General features: G+C 55.2%; 1 protein-coding gene across 5 annotated transcripts in view; it reads left to right on the top strand.

Annotated features, from left to right (window-relative positions):
• Positions 1-17,689, top strand: part of SORCS2 (sortilin related VPS10 domain containing receptor 2) — a 552,142-nt gene that overhangs the window by 326,327 nt on the left and 208,126 nt on the right. For all 5 annotated transcript variants that reach the window (XM_033213659.1, XM_033213661.1, XM_033213658.1 and 2 more), the window contains exon 3: positions 14,839-14,938. In XM_033213659.1, coding sequence (XP_033069550.1) covers positions 14,839-14,938 — 100 coding nt within the window. The remainder of the gene's footprint in view (positions 1-14,838; positions 14,939-17,689) is intronic.

Raw genomic sequence — 17,689 nt, 5'->3', positions numbered from 1 at the left:
CCAGCACGCCCAGCGCTTGGAAGTCGACACAGGTGTGACTGAAGGGATTCGTCATTGCCGTGATTACTAGTACAGCCGCCCGATTTACTGCTGTCTTTAAGAGTTTTCTAATCAGACACCCTGAGGATGCGTATGGTGGCGATGTCTGTGGGTCACTGTCAGTGTTAGCTAGTCAGTGTTGCTGCTGACTTATCCCTTGTTTTCGATTCCATAACATCTTCCCACTCAAAACTTTCAGCCGGTTTCCACAATCGCATGACTCGAAGCATCCTCTGAGCTTTCCGGAGAGGGGGAGTTGTTTGTGTTCATTGCATCTTACTTCCTAATGAATTTCTGTATCTTATATGTAAATATTATCATGCACGTTTTAAAGCAGAATTCCCTTTCAGATGGCTCTGTCCTCATCTGCTCATGTCTTGGGCATTTTTTCCTCCTCTTTGAAAACACTCAATACAGCATTTGGACTGCCTTCAGCAGAAACCAAATACAGTCAACAGTGCCTCGAAAAATCAATTTAGAATGTCAGATTCTATAATCTGGGAACTGGCATGCGAAAATGTTATCATTTTGTTCCAGGACCCCCTAAGAGCAATTGGAGGCTCTCGTTTTAAAAATATTGAGTTGTAAGAGTTTCTTGGATCTAAGAAGACTTTTTTTAAAAAGCCGCACGGAGGCTCAGAGCATCCCACTGAGGAGCCTACCTCCTAGAGCTTAACGCTGGGAAATTACCCAGGACACAGAGGCTGGGGAGGAGTTAAAATAATGAAAATGTTGTTCGTGAAGGGCATCATTGCTTGTCACAGCAATCAAGAGAAAAAAGTGGATTTCCAGCACACACAGCACATGGTAGGCACTCTGTTTGCAGAACAGATTTGAAAAAGTTCATCCTGAGGAATGACCTGTCAATAATGCCACACACTGGATGGAATATTACACAGCAGGTGGGACATGCTGCGCATTTTGTGATAAAATCAGAACACAGGTCTGTGTGTACCTTGTAACTGGAACTCTGTAAATATGTTCACACAGGGACCAGGGCTAGACAGGAACAGAGGAGGCAGTGGACCTGGTGGATGGCTAAGGGGCAGCTTCTTTTCTTCTGGTTAGCGTTGTTGTTTTCAATTGTTTCATTATTCTTAAAGGATTCCAAGAAGAATTGAGGATGCCTTAGCGTATCAGGAAGGGCTTTTATTTGATCGTATGTGGATTGCTTACATTTCAGGAAATTTTCCTAAGATAGATTCCAGGTCACAGGGTAGATTAACCCACTGGGCTTGATCCCAAGCCCAGTCTCTGGTCTCTGACTTGGCGGCACACATGCACCCTCTTTGGGCTTCCTTCCAGCTCTGCCCTGTCCTTCAGCCCATCCCACTTCACTCCTGCTGGGAATTCCGAGGCAAGTCCTCTTCCATAGAAGGCAGCCGCTGGGTGCAGAAGTTTTTCGCTGTGTGTCTCGTGGGGTCTGCGGAGTCCAGCTAATTCCATTGTGTTGTTCTTTGCCTCATTCTGTTTGAGTGTTCCTGTTTGAAGTAACACTCTGGGTTTTAGAGTGGTTTCCATCCACCCAAATAGGTTGGTTTCTGGGGACAACGTGGGGCCAGTGTGACTCACACCCAGCAGCGGGAGAAAGAGGTAACTACCCTGGTCCACTCACAGGAGGTGCCCATGTGTCCTTCCCGACCAAATGCAAAGCGATAGGCAAGCGATGGTTTTCTCCCAGCCCCTGTGTGCCCTCCACCATGTCAGGAGGGTCAGAGACTCACCTCTACCTGGCCATAAACTCAGCCTGCCCTCTCTAGCCCCCCATCAAACGCCACCTCCCCAATTAACCCAGAAGTCATGGGCTGTGTCCGGATCATCGGATGGCTGCTTCACATTGAGGCACAACAGAGTCAAGTACAGCAGCAGCCTCGCACCTGCTGCCTGTGGGAGCTGCCAAGGTAACTGGCACCTCCTCCCCTCACACCGGCTGCTGCTGGCAGCCTTGGGTTTGCAGGCTCTGGCCTCCCAGCTGACTGGCATGGGGCTAGAGGGTGTCTCCGTCACCCACCGTGGCCCTTGGAAGTACGCCCGGTGGAGGGCTTGCAGAGCAGCTGTAGAGCAGGCATATCTGCTGGAGGCTGACAAGGCCCTGCATGCCAAGAGGAGCACAGGCAGCTCTGCCTCTGCCAGGAGCGTGACCAGGGTGCTTCCAGGAGTTCGGGCCTCATTCACCCTGGATGGTCATACCAAATTCTAAAGACTCCATCCGTTGGGACAAGAGCCATTGCAAACATCCCACCTTGTGCCATTTTAAGACCTCCAGATGCCGGGCATGGTGACTCACGCCTCTAATCCCAGCACTTTGGGAGACCGAGGTGGGTGGATCATGAGGTCAGGAGATCGAGACCACGGTGAAACCCCGTCTCTACTAAAAATACAAAAAATTAGCCAGGCATGGTGGCGGGCAGCAGCTCGGGAGGCTGAGGTGGGAGAATGGCGTGAACCCGGGAGGCAGAGCTTGCAGAGCCAAGATCACACCACTGCACTATAGCCTGGGCAACAGAGCGAGACTCCATCTCAAAAAAAAAAAAAAAAGACCTCCAGACATAAAACCAGCCAGAACCACAGTGCCACTTCCCTCCCACAGAGCTAGAAGCCCATAGCAGATGCACAATTTGGAACTCGAGTCAAATAGAGTCTCGCTTCGTCCTTTCTGACCCCAGATGAGTGACTTCACGTCATGAGCCTCAGTCTCCCTGTCTACACAGGAAGAACCTGGAGTGGGGATTAAGGAAGCAACCCAGCCAGTGTCTGGAAGAGACCCGGCACGTGGCGGCCACAGTGAAGCTGTGCCTGCCATTTTTGCCTTCCAGCACTGCTCTCTGTGCCTGTGAAACTTGGCTGCTCATTGCCTTTCTAGAACTTCTGCCTTCACCCCTTCATTGCTGCTGGCGTGGAGCAACCTGCTTCCTTAGCCAGCACTGGCGGATCTCAGGGGAGTTCCCTGCAGCACCCACACCTCTTGGTCTGACCCACTCTGCCCCTCCTTCCCCCTCAGCTCCTGCAGCTCCTTGGCCGGGCTTCCCAGAGGGTGCATGTGGGGGCTCCTGCCATGCAAGACCAGCAGCTGCATTTCAGTGACCTCTGTGCCTACTCTCAGCCCCACAGGATCCTGGGCTCCCCTGTTCAGCAGCAGGGCAGGGAACATCAGTCACTCATAAAGGAGCTGGGGCAGCCTGGAGTTAGGCCCTGGGGCTCCTGCTCTGCCAGGCTTACCCCCTTCAGTGCTGGTCCCTGAGGAGGTGCAGGGGGCAGCCTGGAGGAGGAGGGCCCTGGCGATAAGGGCCCTCGGGGGCGGTGGGGTGGCGCTGTTGGCTGATCGGTGTGGACTCACTTCCCAGTTTGAGCTGCTTGTACAGTTGCACTGGCACCGCTGGCTGCAGAAGTTCCCTGCCCAGTCATGTGCACACCTGGTCTGGACTCAGCCTGGCACCGCGTCGGTGCTCAGGAGAGGTCTGGAAAGGAACTCTGGCACTGGAGGGGTTCAGTTACCACAGGAGTTTACAGACAGCGAGGGATTCACTGAAAAGGACCGATTCTCATGCAGTCAACGAGACACAGCTGGCCAGGAGCAAAGTGAGGAGGTGTGCGCTGGTTTTCCGTAGGTCATATTCGAGGTCGTGCCCCCATTTTCCATCCCTAAGGTGTCAGTAAAAACTGCAGGCAGGGGCACTGACAGTGGAGGAGGGGTCCTCTGGGATTAGGCCCGGCCCAGCTTCATTCTGGAACGATCTGCTAGTGAGTGTCACAGCCTCCAGTACCAATGAGCTCAGAATACCAGCAAGCCGTGGCAGGCAGCTGAACCCACGTGTGGAAGGGCTGGCCGGGAGATGCAGCTCAGGGCGTGGATGCAGAGAGGTGGGCACAGGCACTGGGGGTGGCATGGGGATGCTGCCCCTGTGGGTTCAGACACAGAAAATCAGCTGCCTCTGCTGCCGCCAGCCTCTCCACCCACAGGGCACACTGCCAGTCTGGGGGTGAGGTGGGGTTAAGGAGATGCCCTAAGCCCACGCGTAACTCACAGGTGAAATGACATGGCTCTTGCGCTGGGTCGGGCTGCAGTCAGGGTCCAGCTGCTGGCACTGGAGAATGTCACAGGTGCCCAGGACATGCAGGGCAGGTGCCATGCCACACCAACCCCTCTGGGACACGGTGCACAGATCAGGGGACAGCCTGGGAAGCTCAGACAAGCTTGGAGCCACCGCATGAGCCAACACTGAGTTTTCTGATGTTGCTATAATCTTGGGCCAGTGACTTAATGTTCCTGGGGACTCAGTTTCCTGGTCAGTGAAATGGGAAGGTGTTCTGCTGTTCTGACGGGATTGTGAGGTCTCGGTGAGGTTCCCTTCACTCTGTCCTCTGCTGGTGTCCAAAGCATGGTGGGCACCGATCTTGCTAACTCCTCCCCACACAGCTTTCAGGCCGAAGGGCATCCTGCTCTCTCCCCGTATCTCTGTGGGTCGTCGGTTCACATGCTGCTGCCTTCGCGTCCGCGTATTTGGGTGACTTGCCTGGCAGGGACTCCTTGCACCCAAAACTTGGCAACCCCTCCAGGACCAGGTTGCATTTCCTTTCCCTCTGTTCACCCACCTCGCTGGCGCCCGATGCCCCCTTTCACACTCAGAATCTAGAGTGCCTTCTGGAAGTTTCTTGAATGACTTCACTGCCCCACAATTGCCCTGTGTCACCTTAGTTCCCTCTTCCTCTCTGATCCTGGGAGGGTTTGTTAGAAAGTCTGGGTAGCAGATCAAAGCCTCCTCTTTGTGGGTTCTGTGGAGCCATCAGGTCCTGGGTGCCACAGCAGCCTGTGTGTCTTCTCATCTCACAGCACAGACTGAGCCTGACCTGGAACGTGACCGAAGCTCAGAATGATTTCCGCTGGGAAAACACATCTGCAGCACCCATCGTCTCTGCTGAGACTGAGGTTCCCGTCTAGGGCTCCCTTTGGGCAAGTCCCTTTCCTACTGGGCCTCAGTTTCCCCATATATAAAGTGCAGGTGTGCATACACGTGCCCTCGAGAGGGGTTCTGGGGTCCACTCAAGGGCCCTTGCAGCTGCCAAATGCAAGCCTCGTGACTGTTAGGGACACATATGTCCCCAGCGACTGCGCCTTCAAACAAGGGGTGGTCCACGCCGTAAGCAGGGGACAAGCCGGAGCACACCAGCTTCCGTTAAGTGGCACAGTGACACAGGCAGTGCCACCTGACCACCACTCCATTCCTACTTTGTGCGTGTCCTACACACACCTCTGGAATCCTCAGGACAGGCACAGGGGGTCCGCTTCATTAACCCTTTGTTCAGATAAAAGAAACCTAAGTCTCAGAAAGGTGTAAGCCTTGCCCAAGGCCAGAGCTTGCAGGTGCTGCCTTTCACACCTGCTTGTGGCGTCCGGATTCTCAAATGGGAGTGGGGCAAGCAGGGGCTCCTCACCCAGAAGAGGAGGGGTGGGCACTGCACATATGTCCTCGCCAATGGAGTAATTATAGGGGAGGAAAATGGCTTCATTAAATCATTTTTTAAAAGTGAGTATGTACAAACACTCGGCAATTAAGCAGCCGATTTGCAGACAGCAGTTTTCCAACTGCGCTTGCCTTCCGTGTTTCTATTTGCCCGTTTTTAGACTCTGTTTTTTTATTTTTAATTTGAATAAATATAGACTGGAATGATCACCTCCTGAGTTGCTGGGTGCAGTTAAAGAACTTGGTGATGGTGCAGCTACTGAATGCTGAGGAGGTCCCCTGGGGGACGGCACCAGGCACAGAGAGAAGAGGTGCTCAGTGAGCACTGTGGTCCTCCTCCCCTCCCGCCTCTTCCCCTTCCCTTTTTCCCTCCCTCCTCCCTTTCTTCCCTCTTCCCCCTCCCTTTTCCCCCATCCTTTCCCTTCTTCCTTTTTCCCTCCTTCCTTCCTTTCTTTCCTCTCCCTCCTCTTCCTCTTTCCTCCCTCCCTCCTCCTCCCTTTTCTCCCCCTTTCTCCCTCCTCCCCCTCCTCACTCCTCTCTCCCTCCTCCTCCCTTTTCCCTCCCTTTCTCCCCTCTTTCCTCCTCCCTCTTCCTTCCTCCCTCTTCCCCATCCTTCCCCTTCTCCTTTTTTCCCTCCTTCCTTCCTTTCCTCTCCTTCCTCCCCCTCTTCCTTCTTTTTCCCTCCCTCCCTCTTCCCTCCCTCCTCCCCCCTTCCTCCCTTTCTCTCCCCTTTCCTTCCTCTTCCCATTTCCCTCCTCCGTCTGCCTCCTCCCTTCCTTCCTTCCAGACAGGCTGGGCTCTCCCAGGGATTCTGACACCGTCCAGAGATTCTAGGGGGAATTCTTCCTCAGAAGGACAGGCTCAGGAGCCACTGGGACCGCTAAGGAAGATGTACAGGAATTCAATCCACAAGTAGCAGTGCTAGTGCTTAGACTCAAATACTCAAATCCAGTTCCCATATATTCAGTGGGAAACTGTGGCCTAGGGAGGGAAACCTGTTCACATGAGGTCACACCGCCTTTAAGTCTGGCACCCAGAGCACCTCCAAAGGAATCCAGCAAGCATTTATTGAGTGCCAGCTGTGTGCCTGGCCAGTAGAGTCTTGCCTCCCAACTCTGGCCGGGAGATCTGCGTGGGCTTCAGGAGGGGGTAGTATTGGGTTTGGAGTTGATGTGAGGGTTCTGTGCTCTGGCAGTCTGCTAAGAGACAGGCCCAGCTGTCTGATGTGGGGTGCTGGCAGCACCCCTTCCCTCCCTCTGCTTAGTCCACCATGAGCTGGAGCAGCGACTGAGTGGGCCAGAGCCTCCATCACGCTGTCCCTGCTGACCAGCCCTCAGTGTCCCCTGCCCACAGGCCGCTGTTATGTGGTTGGACTCTCGACCCCTAGCTGCGTCCAACACCCAGCACTGAGCCTGGCGCCCCGCAGACACTCAGCCCATCACTGGAGGTCACACGGGCCCCTCACCACTGCACCGTGTTCCTCGAAGCCATACACTTAAGTCCTACCAGGCCCTCCGGTGGCCCCAGCCAGAGGCCCCCTCCCTCCTTGGGCCCTTGGGGCTTCCCACTGGCCTCAGACTCTTCCTGGGGGTGACGTGCTGCCTGTCTCCATTTCTTTATTGAAAACCAGGAGCTCCCCAGGGGATGCAGGGAGATTTAATGAAGTAGGCAGGTGAGGTGCTAATGCAGAGTCTTCCTCATGTAGAATAGACAGTCAGTGCAACTACCCATAGAGGGATGAATAGAGTCGCCCCCAAAATCTGTGTCCACCAGGAACTTCAGGTGTGACTCTATTGGACCCAGGGCCTTCGCAGATGTAATTAGCTAAGGATAGAGGTGAAATCAGCCTGGCTTTAGTGTGGGCCCTACACCTAACATGAAATTGAGATAGAGAGTGGCGCAATGCAGCCTCAATCCAAGGGACGCCTGGAGCCCTCAGCAGCTGGAAGAGGCAGGAGGATCCTCCCCAGGAGCCTCCAGAGGGAGCTCGGGGCCCTGCCAGCACCTTGACTTTGCACTTCTGACTTCCAGAACTGTGAGGGGACAAGCCACCTGGATTGTGGTATTTGCACACAGCCTGGGACCCTAGCCCATCACCTCAACTCACGCCCTGGCCCTGCCCTCCCCAGCACACCACTAGAACTGCATTGTCTGGTTGAGTCTTGTTTCTTGCACAACATTGAAAACACATAGCAAGAGGTCAACACGCTGGTGTGGGTTTTCTTTTTTTTTCACATTCTTTGAAGCAATGATGTTTAGAGTTTAGAATACTGGCCAGACAAGCAGCACCGCCGTCCCGTTCTTTCCCCAGGAAGTGGGGTGCAGCAGCACCTCCTAACCGCATCTCTCTTCCCACTAGCCTGGCCTTCCCAACACCCTGAGCTGTCTGATGGAGTCGGGCGGTCCCCCTCCCCACCCTGCCGCCACTGCTCGCCAGCCAGTTTCAGGTTTTCTAACCACGATCCAAGAGTCTGAACTCTTCCGAGAGTCCAAGCTTGGTGAGTGCATTGCAGAGCGAAACGTGCTCACTTGTAGAGAGACAAGGCCATCCATCATTGAGGATCCTGTCCCTGGAGCACCCCTGGTCTGCAACAGAAACCTGGCATGTTCCAGAGAGCGGGAGCTTAACTCGGGTCCTCCTTTTTTCTGACACAGCTGTGGGGAGAGGCAAAGGCCGGGCAAGCCCGCTGGGCGTTCTCCAGCTTTGTTCCTTGCAATAAATCTTCATCATTAGATATCATCATGGCTACACTTACTTATCTGAGAAGCAGATGCTCAGAGGAAATAATGCAGTGAGAGAGAGACTCTTGAGTTGCCCACCAGGAAAATGCAGTCAGGGCAAGAGGCTTCCGGGGAGAACGGATCCCTTTCGGGTCTCTCGAAAGGGGCTCTCGGAGGCCGGATAACAGGGACACTTGCGGGGTACGTGCAGGTTAAGGGTGTGTGGTCACAGCCTTTTTTGTTGATGGGGACCCCGGAGATGGCTGATTCCAATCCTCTGATGCCTCAAGGAAGAAAACTAATGCTAACCTCCATAGTGGGCTGCCCAGGGAGCAGCAGTGGGTGGACATGAGCCCAGACCCCCCCACCGTGCTTCACCCGGGGGCCATCCTGACTCCCAGCCCAGCCCTCCACTTTCCTCCAAGCAACATGGCACCTGAGCAGTGTCACCCCATCTTCCATGTCACCTGGTGTCCCCTCCTTCAGCCTGACACCTTGGGCAGCCCCAAGTCATGCCAACTCCACTTCCTGGGCTTACACCCTATCCTTCCTCTCACTCCTCCACCTCCTTACTCACCTGTCCTCACCTGCAGTCACCTGTCCCCACCTCAGTCATTCGTCCCTACAGTCACCTATCCCCTCCTGCAGTCACCTGTCCCCTTCTCACTCACCTGTCCCCACCTCAGTCACCTGTCCCCTCCTGCAGTCATTTGTCCCCACCTCAGTCACCTGTCCTCTCCTGCAGTCATCTGTCCCCGCCTCAGTCACCTGTCCCCTTTTGCAGTCACCTGTCCCCTCGTCAGTCACCTGTCCCCTCCCGCAGTCACCTGTCCTCTCCTTAGTCACCTGTCCCCTGCAGTCACCTGTCCCCTCCTCAGTCACCTGTCCCCACCTGCAGCTGCAGCACTCTTCCCAAACAGCAGTAATGATGAGCCCTGCTTCGCATGTGCCACGACCCAGGCACCATTCAGCCAGATTCCACACGGTCACTTGCTCAGCTGCTGGGACCGCTTTTCCAGGGGTCCTGTGCCCGTCCACTGCAGAGCCCCACACCTTCCAAAGACGCCCACCACCTTGGCATGTTGTCCAGACCGGCGTGTCCCTTAGGAATATAATTGGAGCCATGGGGGGTCTTTCTAAATGTTCTAGTGACCACGCTAAAAAGTGAAGAGAAACAGGTGACATGGAAAAGCGTGGAAGGACCTTAAGTGCATATCACTAAGTGCAAGGAACCACATGAGAAGGCTGTGAACTGCAGGATTCCAAGTGGTCACCTTCTGGAAAAGGCATAACTATGGCGATGGTAAAAGGATCGGTGGTTGCCAGGAGGCAGGGGGTAGGGGGATGAATCGGCGAAGAACAGAGGATTCTTGGGGCAGTGACGCTGCTCTGTATGATACCACAGTGTAGGGCCCTGTCATCCTACAGGTGCCCAGACCCATAGAATGCAGGAGCCCCAGGGCTGGCCCTGACCTGAACTCTGCACTCTGGTGGCAACCACATGTCAGGGCGGCTCACCGATTGTACCAGCGAGTCTCTCCGGCTGGGGTGCTGATGGTAGGGGCAGAAGGTGTATGGGAACTCTCTCATTTCTCCTCCATTTGCTGTGAATCTAAAACTGCTTTAAGAAATAAAACCTGTGGGTTAAAATAAAGAATCGGTGAAATTAATGTTAATCACAGCTTTTAATTAACTCCATATATCCAAAAGATTATGTCAACATGTAATCAATATAAACATTATAATGAAATATTTTACATTCTTTTTAATGCTAAGTCTTTGAAATCAGTTTATATTTCACAGTCCCAGGGCATCTCCACTCAAAAGAATTCACCATATTTCTAGTGCTAGGCAGCCTGCGGGTCAGTGGTGCTGCCCGACAATGCGGGTCCAGCCCTCTCTGTGTCCCTGGGGACCGCCCACCCCACCCACCTCCAGCCGCCCTGTTGTCTTCACAGCTCACGAGGGGACACTGCTCCCGAACCAGCTCCTTACACATACCTTGGACCCGGCTCAAATGCCCACTTGTGGTCAGCAGAGCAACGCCTCCCACAGACGTCCACGTCCTAATCCCCGGAAACTGTGACTATGCTACCTTACATGGCAAAGGGGACTTTGCAGATGGATTAAATGAAGGATCTTGGGATTATCCTGCATTATCCTCATGGGGTCTTTGTAATCACAAGTAGGGAGCCAGAGGGACGTGAGACTGTGGTAGTCAGTGCTGTGACGGGAGGCTGTGACGGGAAGCAGAGTGGAATGACGGGCCTCGGGGCGAGGACTGCAGGAGGTCGATAGCAGGCAGGAGAGGCAGGGCATGGGTTCTCCCCTGGAGCTTCCAGGAGGTGCCCACACCTTGATTAGCCCTATAAAGACCCCCTGCAGACTCCTGCCCTCCAGAACTGTAGATAATGAATGTGGCTTGTTTTAAGCCACTGAGTCTGTGGGCCTTTGTTACAAGCAGCCATGGGAATCTCACAGGCCCCCCCAGGTGAAGTCAGCCTGCCGGTGTTTGCACCCCCTCCGCTGAGCCTGGGGCCCTCATGCCAGGTGCTCCTCGTGCACAGACGGGAGAGGAAGGGGACCTGGACTAAGGTGGGCAGGGAGATGTAGGGACAGAATTTAAAAGCTTTAGGAGGAAAATTCAGCCGGTCAGTGATGGATTAGACCTGGCAGTGGGGGCAGCCTGGGGGGCTGAGGATGGCACCCGGACCCCCTCAGTTTGATCTCCCCCTTAATGTCTCCCAGGACTCTCTGGATGTGCCTGTTAGCATCGCTGCTCCTGGCTGCAGGGTCTGTCTGCTTGTGCTCTCGCTCTCTCTCTCTCTCCCCCTACAACACCAGCCAGCCTGTCACCCCTATGAGAGCAGGGGGACAGTGCCTATGCTGCCCGTGGATTCCAGCCTCAGTGTAGTGATGGGACACACAGCAGGAACTCAATATGCACACATCATATGGAAGGTTGAATGAGGGGGTGAATCTGGATTCCTAGGCCCGTAGTATGGGCCTTGAAGCATAAAACGTTAAACAAATAGAGGGAATGGGCCGGGCGCGGTGGCTCAAGCCTGTAATCCCAGCACTTTGGGAGGCCGAGACAGCCGGATCATGAGGTCAGGAGATCGAGACCATCCTGGCTAACACGGTGAAACCCCGTCTCTACTAAAAAATACAAAAAACTAGCCGGGCGAGGTGGCGGGCGCCTGTAATCCCAGCTACTTGGGAGGCTGAGGCAGGAGAATGGCGTAAACCCGGGAGGCGGAGCTTGCAGTGAGCTGAGATCTGGCAACTGCACTCCAGCCTGGGCGACAGAGCGAGACTCCATCTCAAAACAAACAAACAAACAAACAAAAAAAAGCAAATAGAGGGAATGAATGGGTGAGTGGGCGAATTGATGTTCCTCGTATCTGCAGGAGTTGGACTTGGGAGTCGTGGATTATCTGAGGAATTGGGTTTGCATTGCCTGCAGGGGCTTCCTAGGCACTGGCAGCTGGTAGGTTTTTTCTTTTCTTTTTATTTTTCAGATGGAATCTTGCTCTGTCACCCAGGCTGGAGTGCAGTGCTGCGATCTCAGCTCACTGCAACCTGCACCTCCTGGGTTCAAGAGATTCTCGTGCCTCAGTCTCCTGAGTACCTGGGATTACAGGCACCTGCCACCTCACCCGGCCAATTTTTGTATTTTTAGTAGAGACGGGGGTTTCACCATGTTGGCCAGTCTGGTCTCAAACTCCTGACCTCATGCCTCGGCCTCCCAAAGTGCTGGGATTACAGGCAGAAGGCACGGCGCCCGGCGGGGACCGTGCTTTAAATGGACCCGCCTTCCCTGTCCTCAGGACCTTTGTACCTGGAACACAGCTGCCGTCACAAAGTACGACTGTGATGATCTTTCTCTCGGGGTCCTGGAGGTCAGAAGTCTGAGAGTGTTTTTTTCGGAGGCTCTGAGGGAGCCTCTGCTCTCTGCCTCTCGTCCCAGCATGGCTGCCCGGGTCCTTGGTACCCTTGACCCGCGGCCGCATCACCCCACTCTCTGCCTCCGTCTGCGCACGGCCTTCTCTGTGTGTGTATCTGTGTCCCAATTTCCAAATTCTTATAACGCCAGTCATACAGGACTCAGGGCCCACCCTCCTCCAGCACGACCTCATCTTAACTAACTGCATCTGCAGAGATGCTGTTTCCAAATTAGGCCACACTCGTGGGTTCCGGGTGCACAGGAATGGGAGAACACTACTCAAGCCTGTCCAAATGCCTTTCCCCAGCCAGGCACAACCTCTCTCCTTCCTTCCAGGTTCTGCGCAAACGTCACCTTGTCCAAGGAGCCTTTCTACCTTTCTTGTCTGCAAACCAGCGGCCCCACCGCCCCTCCCTCACCATCCGCCTGCACCCCCACACTGTTGATTCTTCTTCCCACCCTCGTCGCATTTGATGCTGTCATATTTTTGGTTCTTTCCTTATTGTCCATCTGCCTCCCTCCGTCTCCCCTCCTAGAAGAGCCCCTTCCTAGACAGCAGGGGCTTTGCTCATGGACTCTTTGCTGCAGGCAACACCTGGCAGGAGCTCTGGAGTTTGCAGGTGTGAGCAGGCTCTTCTGGCCCAGGGCGGGGAGCAGGACTGAGGCCTGCTGGATGCTGCGCTAAGACGAGCAGTGCCGGGAGTGAAGGGAAGAGAGGATTGAGAGGTATTTGGGAAGCAGGATCGATAGGCAGGTCTTAGAGATGGCTCAGCAGGGTGGGGAAGGAAGGGGAGGCTCCCCCTGTGTCAGGCTCGTAAACACAACCATTTGTTTCTGCAAGGGCCCTGGAATTTTCTGGGTCTCTGGATCAGATCGATCCTCTGCTAATGGGCCTCTCTCTGCGTCCTTCCCAAAGAAAATCAATTCTCTGAGGTTTGAGAGTAAGTGCGTCCTAATTACACCTCCACTGGGCTTCTTTGTTCGCTCCAGGCTGGTCCTCCCTGGGGAGGCCAGGGGCAGACAGAGGCCAGATGGGTCCTGAGGCCCCTTGCCATCCTGGGGAGGGGCTGGCCCCTGGGAGTTAGAGGGCTGGGGGTTGGGGGTCTGCTCTTTGTCCTGGCCTAGGAGGAACCTTGTGACCCTGAGGCCTGTGAGGAACACACATTCTGGGGACCTGTGGCCACATGGCCAGCATGCCCAGAGATGACAAACAGTCCACTTTTCTGGAGCCTCAGGTTCACTTGAAGATGTAGGAAATGTCTCCATGGAGAAACCACCAAGGATGTGTTATAGAAGGGCATGAAATAGCTCCCAGTGGGTGGGGCCTTTATGCTAAAGCAGCTCCAGGCCTGTACCCTCGGCCCCCAAGGGACAAACTGGGTGAGTCTGAGAAGCACTGGCCTCGCAGTCAGGCCACACACATCAGCGCAGGCCGGGCTCGGAGCCAATTGCTGGGGTCTGAGGCAGGAGCACTGAAACGTGGTTCCAGCCCAAGGCCTCCTCGCCCAAGCTGGGGAGTTGCCCCAGTCCCCCGAGCTCAGCTCCCCGCAGCATATCTCGGCAGTGATTGGACATGGGGAGGCCCTGCAAGGCATGCTGCCCACGACAGGAGCCCCAGGGTCGTGCGCTCCACCTGTGTTCCTCTCCCCACCGTGGGTCTGTGTCTGGAATCTGCTTCGATAGAGCAGGGGTGAGATGGGAAATGCTTCCCCGAGCACCTCTCTGATCCTCTCCAGTACAGTCAGGGCGTATTCTGCAATCCCAGTGTATTAAACAGGTGATGATAAGAGGCGTTGGTTTCAGGGTCTCTGGTACTTAATCTTCAATGGAGAATTAATTCCATGTCCTGATGCATGGACGGCTTCCGAACAACAGATATGAAGTTGCCTTTGTGGCTTATCTCCCTCTCCTTGCTGGGGAGCCAAGGCGCTTTAAAGCTCAGTGTACTCTCAGATTCTCACTTGGCCAGGAGGGCCTTGCCCAGGGAGGTACTGAGTGGACAGCCCTGTCTCCCAGCATGAGCCCAGCAGATGCCACTCCAGGGTGGGCACAGTGCTTTGGGTCTGATTTCCAGCAGCTGCCTGAGCTCTGGTACCTGCGTGGGGTCCTCTAACATCCTATGCTGCAGGTGGTGGTCAGGATAGAGGATGGGGCTCCCTGGAGGAGCTCAGAGTCCAGAGAGGGAAAGAGGCAAGCAGACAGGCCACAGGAATGCCTCAGCACAGCCATCGGCCTGAAATCAGACGGGCCAGTGTCAAATCCTGAGTCAGCCACTTATTAACTAAGTGATTTCAGGCAGAGAACTATCCCTTTGGAGCCTCCTCTGGTCCGCTGTGAGATGCATACGGTAACCTAGAGCTGCCCAGCACATAGGAAGCACTAGGGAGGAATGACTGGCTGGGATTTGGAGTCAAAAGGACCTGACTTTGGATCCTAGCTGTGGACCTAAGCTCCACACCTGCGTGAGTCCTCAGTGTTCCTGAGAGAGCCTGGTCTCCTCTCCTGCCTTGTCGGGATGCACTGCCCCCAGGCAGAGTGCCCAGGACTGCACTCAAGGTGTCTGGGGTGCTCTGCCCACACGGGCACAGGGCAGGGGCTGGACACCGTGTGGGCTGATGAAGGCCGCACCTGGAGGGCACGTGGCTGATGGCTGTCCCCCTTTTCCCCCAGGTCGTCGGATTTCGGGACGTCCTACACCAAGCTCACCCTCCAGCCTGGTGTCACCACCGTCATTGACAACTTCTACATCTGCCCGACCAACAAGAGGAAGGTAGGTGCTGTCCGGGGGTGGCCACCGCTCTGGCTGCAGCTCTGGCTCTCGCCTTGTGCCACTCAGTCTGCAGAGCAAGGAAGCTGCTGCCCTGCCTGCTGTCTCCTACTTTGGACCAGGCCGGAGCGTGAGATGTTTCCCTCCTGGCTCTCGCTACCACCTTTCCCAGTGCCACCTGACACCATTCTGTGCTTTAAGCCAGAGGCCAGGCTTTGGACGAAGGCACTGCCTGCATACCTGGGGCACATCTGTCTTCCCCCCGGTTGGGGGGTGGCACACATCCATCAGGGCACAGCAGGGAGGAGCTGTGGGTCCGGAAGCAGAGAGAGAAGCAGTTTTCTTGGGTTGGGAGCCCTCGGAAGGCAGTGCTGAGCAGGCCCGTTCTTCGGAAGTTGGTTGTTGATCTGGTTTTGATTAGGCTGTGATTTCCACCTGAGCTCTCCTTGCTGTTTCCTTGGTCTGGGGAGCTTCCTGACTTTGTTCTCTGGCTAGCTGTACAATAGGAGAGAGGGGTCTTTCCGAGGCTACCCACCGTGGGTTCCGTGAGAAGACCCCTCCTGCAAACATGTGTCTGTGTCCTGGCCCACCCCGAGCCCAGATCGAGGTCAGCAGAGGCACCAGGGCAAGGCCGTCCTGCGAATCTGACTCCATTCAGCAAAGCAGTTCACGGTCACAGAAAGGGACTCTGACCAGTGTTTGCATCCCAGCTCCCCTCTCTGTGCCTCAGTTTCGTCAAATGGGATGTCACCCACATCTCGTGCAGGGAATCGTGAGCTCTAGGATCCGGCACCCAGAGCTCCTGCATGGTGCTCGGCATGAAGTGGGCACATAGGCCCCTGTGCTCAGCTCTAATGGTGACTTTGAAGGAGAGATCTGAGCAGCTTGGAGTCTGTGAGAACGTCCGTAAATCAACAGAACATCCAGAAAGGGAGTCATGTGGGATGGTGATGATTCCAAGGGTGCTGGAGTGTTTTGATGGTTGTGCTGGTGGCAGGTTCACAGGGGCTCAGAGGAGCTGGGCGCACTGGAGCTTGGCAGCTTCTGCTGAGACCACAGGCCTGGCAGCAGCAGTCCATGTAACAGGGGGCCTGAGATGTGTGCAGCCTTGATGGGGCCATCTCGGTGGTCTCAGCCATGTTTATTCATGGGATGTCCTCCCTCTTCCTAAAGCAGGTTGCTTTGCTGGTTTTGTTTTGTTTTGTTTTCTCTTCTTGATTTCTGCTGTAGGAGCTTCCAGTTGGACAGACTTGGAATGCAGAGGTGGGGAGGGTTGCAGAGGGGAGGCAAGGGAGACCTGGCCCTGGGGACACGAGAGGCACCTGCTGGAAGGCCATGTCTTGGCATGTAGGGAAGAGGGGTGGTTTGACCTGAGCCAGCCCCTGCTTTTTCCCGGCCCCAGCCCTGGGGATTCACACACCTGATCTCTTTCCATCCCACAGTGGCCCAAAGAGGGAGGCATCATTCTCCCCCTTTCCAGGGCAGGACATTGGACAAGAGGTGGGATTTGCTCAGTCTCACACCTGGTGGGGCAGGGGGCCGGATTTGAACCCAGGTTCCCGGAGCCCAAAGCTGAGGGTGGAGGGCATTGTCTAGGCTTGGCAGCGGTGAGGCCTGCACTTGCTGGAAAATCCAAGCCCTATGGGAGCAGAGGCAGACACTCTGCCTTCTGGCCCGGCCATCACCCCTTCTTCCTGGGATTGCTGTCATTCAAATTTGAGGCAAAGACGAGTGGCTTGGGGGTGGCACTGACCCAGGTGAGGGTCCACACCGACCCCGGATTCCAGCTGGCAATGGAGGAGGCCATGCCCCTCACCTCTTGGCCCAGGCTTGAGTTCCTGTTCATCCATCTAATCCAGTCCTGGTGGTCTTCCAACGGCTACCCTTCTCCACTCCATGCAGGGGACACTCTGCTCCTGTCCATCTGGTCACCAGCTAGGAGAGTCCACAGGTGTCTGGGATGTGATGGTATCTCTAGGGTCAGCCCCACAGGCCGCGTCTATGTTTGGAAATGTGAAGAGCAAAGCAACAGGGGCAGTAACGGAATCAAGACAGACTCTGAGGCCCTGAGGTCAGGGAAGGTGTCACATGGAGACTGGGCCAGACATCACGAGGTCAGATAGAGCGTCTTCTGCACGGAGCAACCTGGGGACGTGGCCATGGCCTCCGCTGAGCCTCAGTTTCCTGACCTGTAAAGCGGGTGGGTGGGAGGACCTATGAGATGATACATAGAATGTGCATGGGGTCAGCAGAGGGGTTTCTAGGTGGCACCAGACCTTCTGTGCAGGCCAAAGGCTGGGGCTCCGATTTGGGGTACTCAGCAGAACTTCCTCTGCAGGCGGCACTGGGGAGGCATCTGCAGTCTTGAAAGCAGACAAGCCCTGAGACAGGTTATTTGAGTCCCTGGGCACAGGCTGGATTTCAGAGCCAGGACAGTTTGGACGTTTAGCCTACAAGTATCACTGCGGGTACAGGATTGGGTCTGTTGGCTGCCTGGCACCCAGCACAGAGGCTCAGCTGACTTTCAAGGGATGGTATGAATGAATGAGTGAATGAGTGTCACAAACAGCAGTGTGTGCTGCCCAGCAGATGCTGTAGTCGCATCGGGTTTGCCTGGGTGCAGACACTGCATTTGCAGGGTGGTGTAGAGGACGGTGCCAGCACTGGGGATTCCCCGTACTCAGTTCAGCTCTGCCAGGTGCCCCCCATCAGGGAGCTGCAGATGTCTTACCTGTAAAGGGGACAGTGATCAAG

The sequence above is a fragment of the Trachypithecus francoisi genome, unplaced genomic scaffold (assembly GCF_009764315.1).
Source record: "Trachypithecus francoisi isolate TF-2019V2 unplaced genomic scaffold, Tfra_2.0 Lachesis_group1, whole genome shotgun sequence".
NCBI classification, from domain to species: Eukaryota; Metazoa; Chordata; class Mammalia; order Primates; family Cercopithecidae; genus Trachypithecus; species Trachypithecus francoisi.
This window is presented reverse-complemented; position numbering and strand designations above follow the sequence as displayed.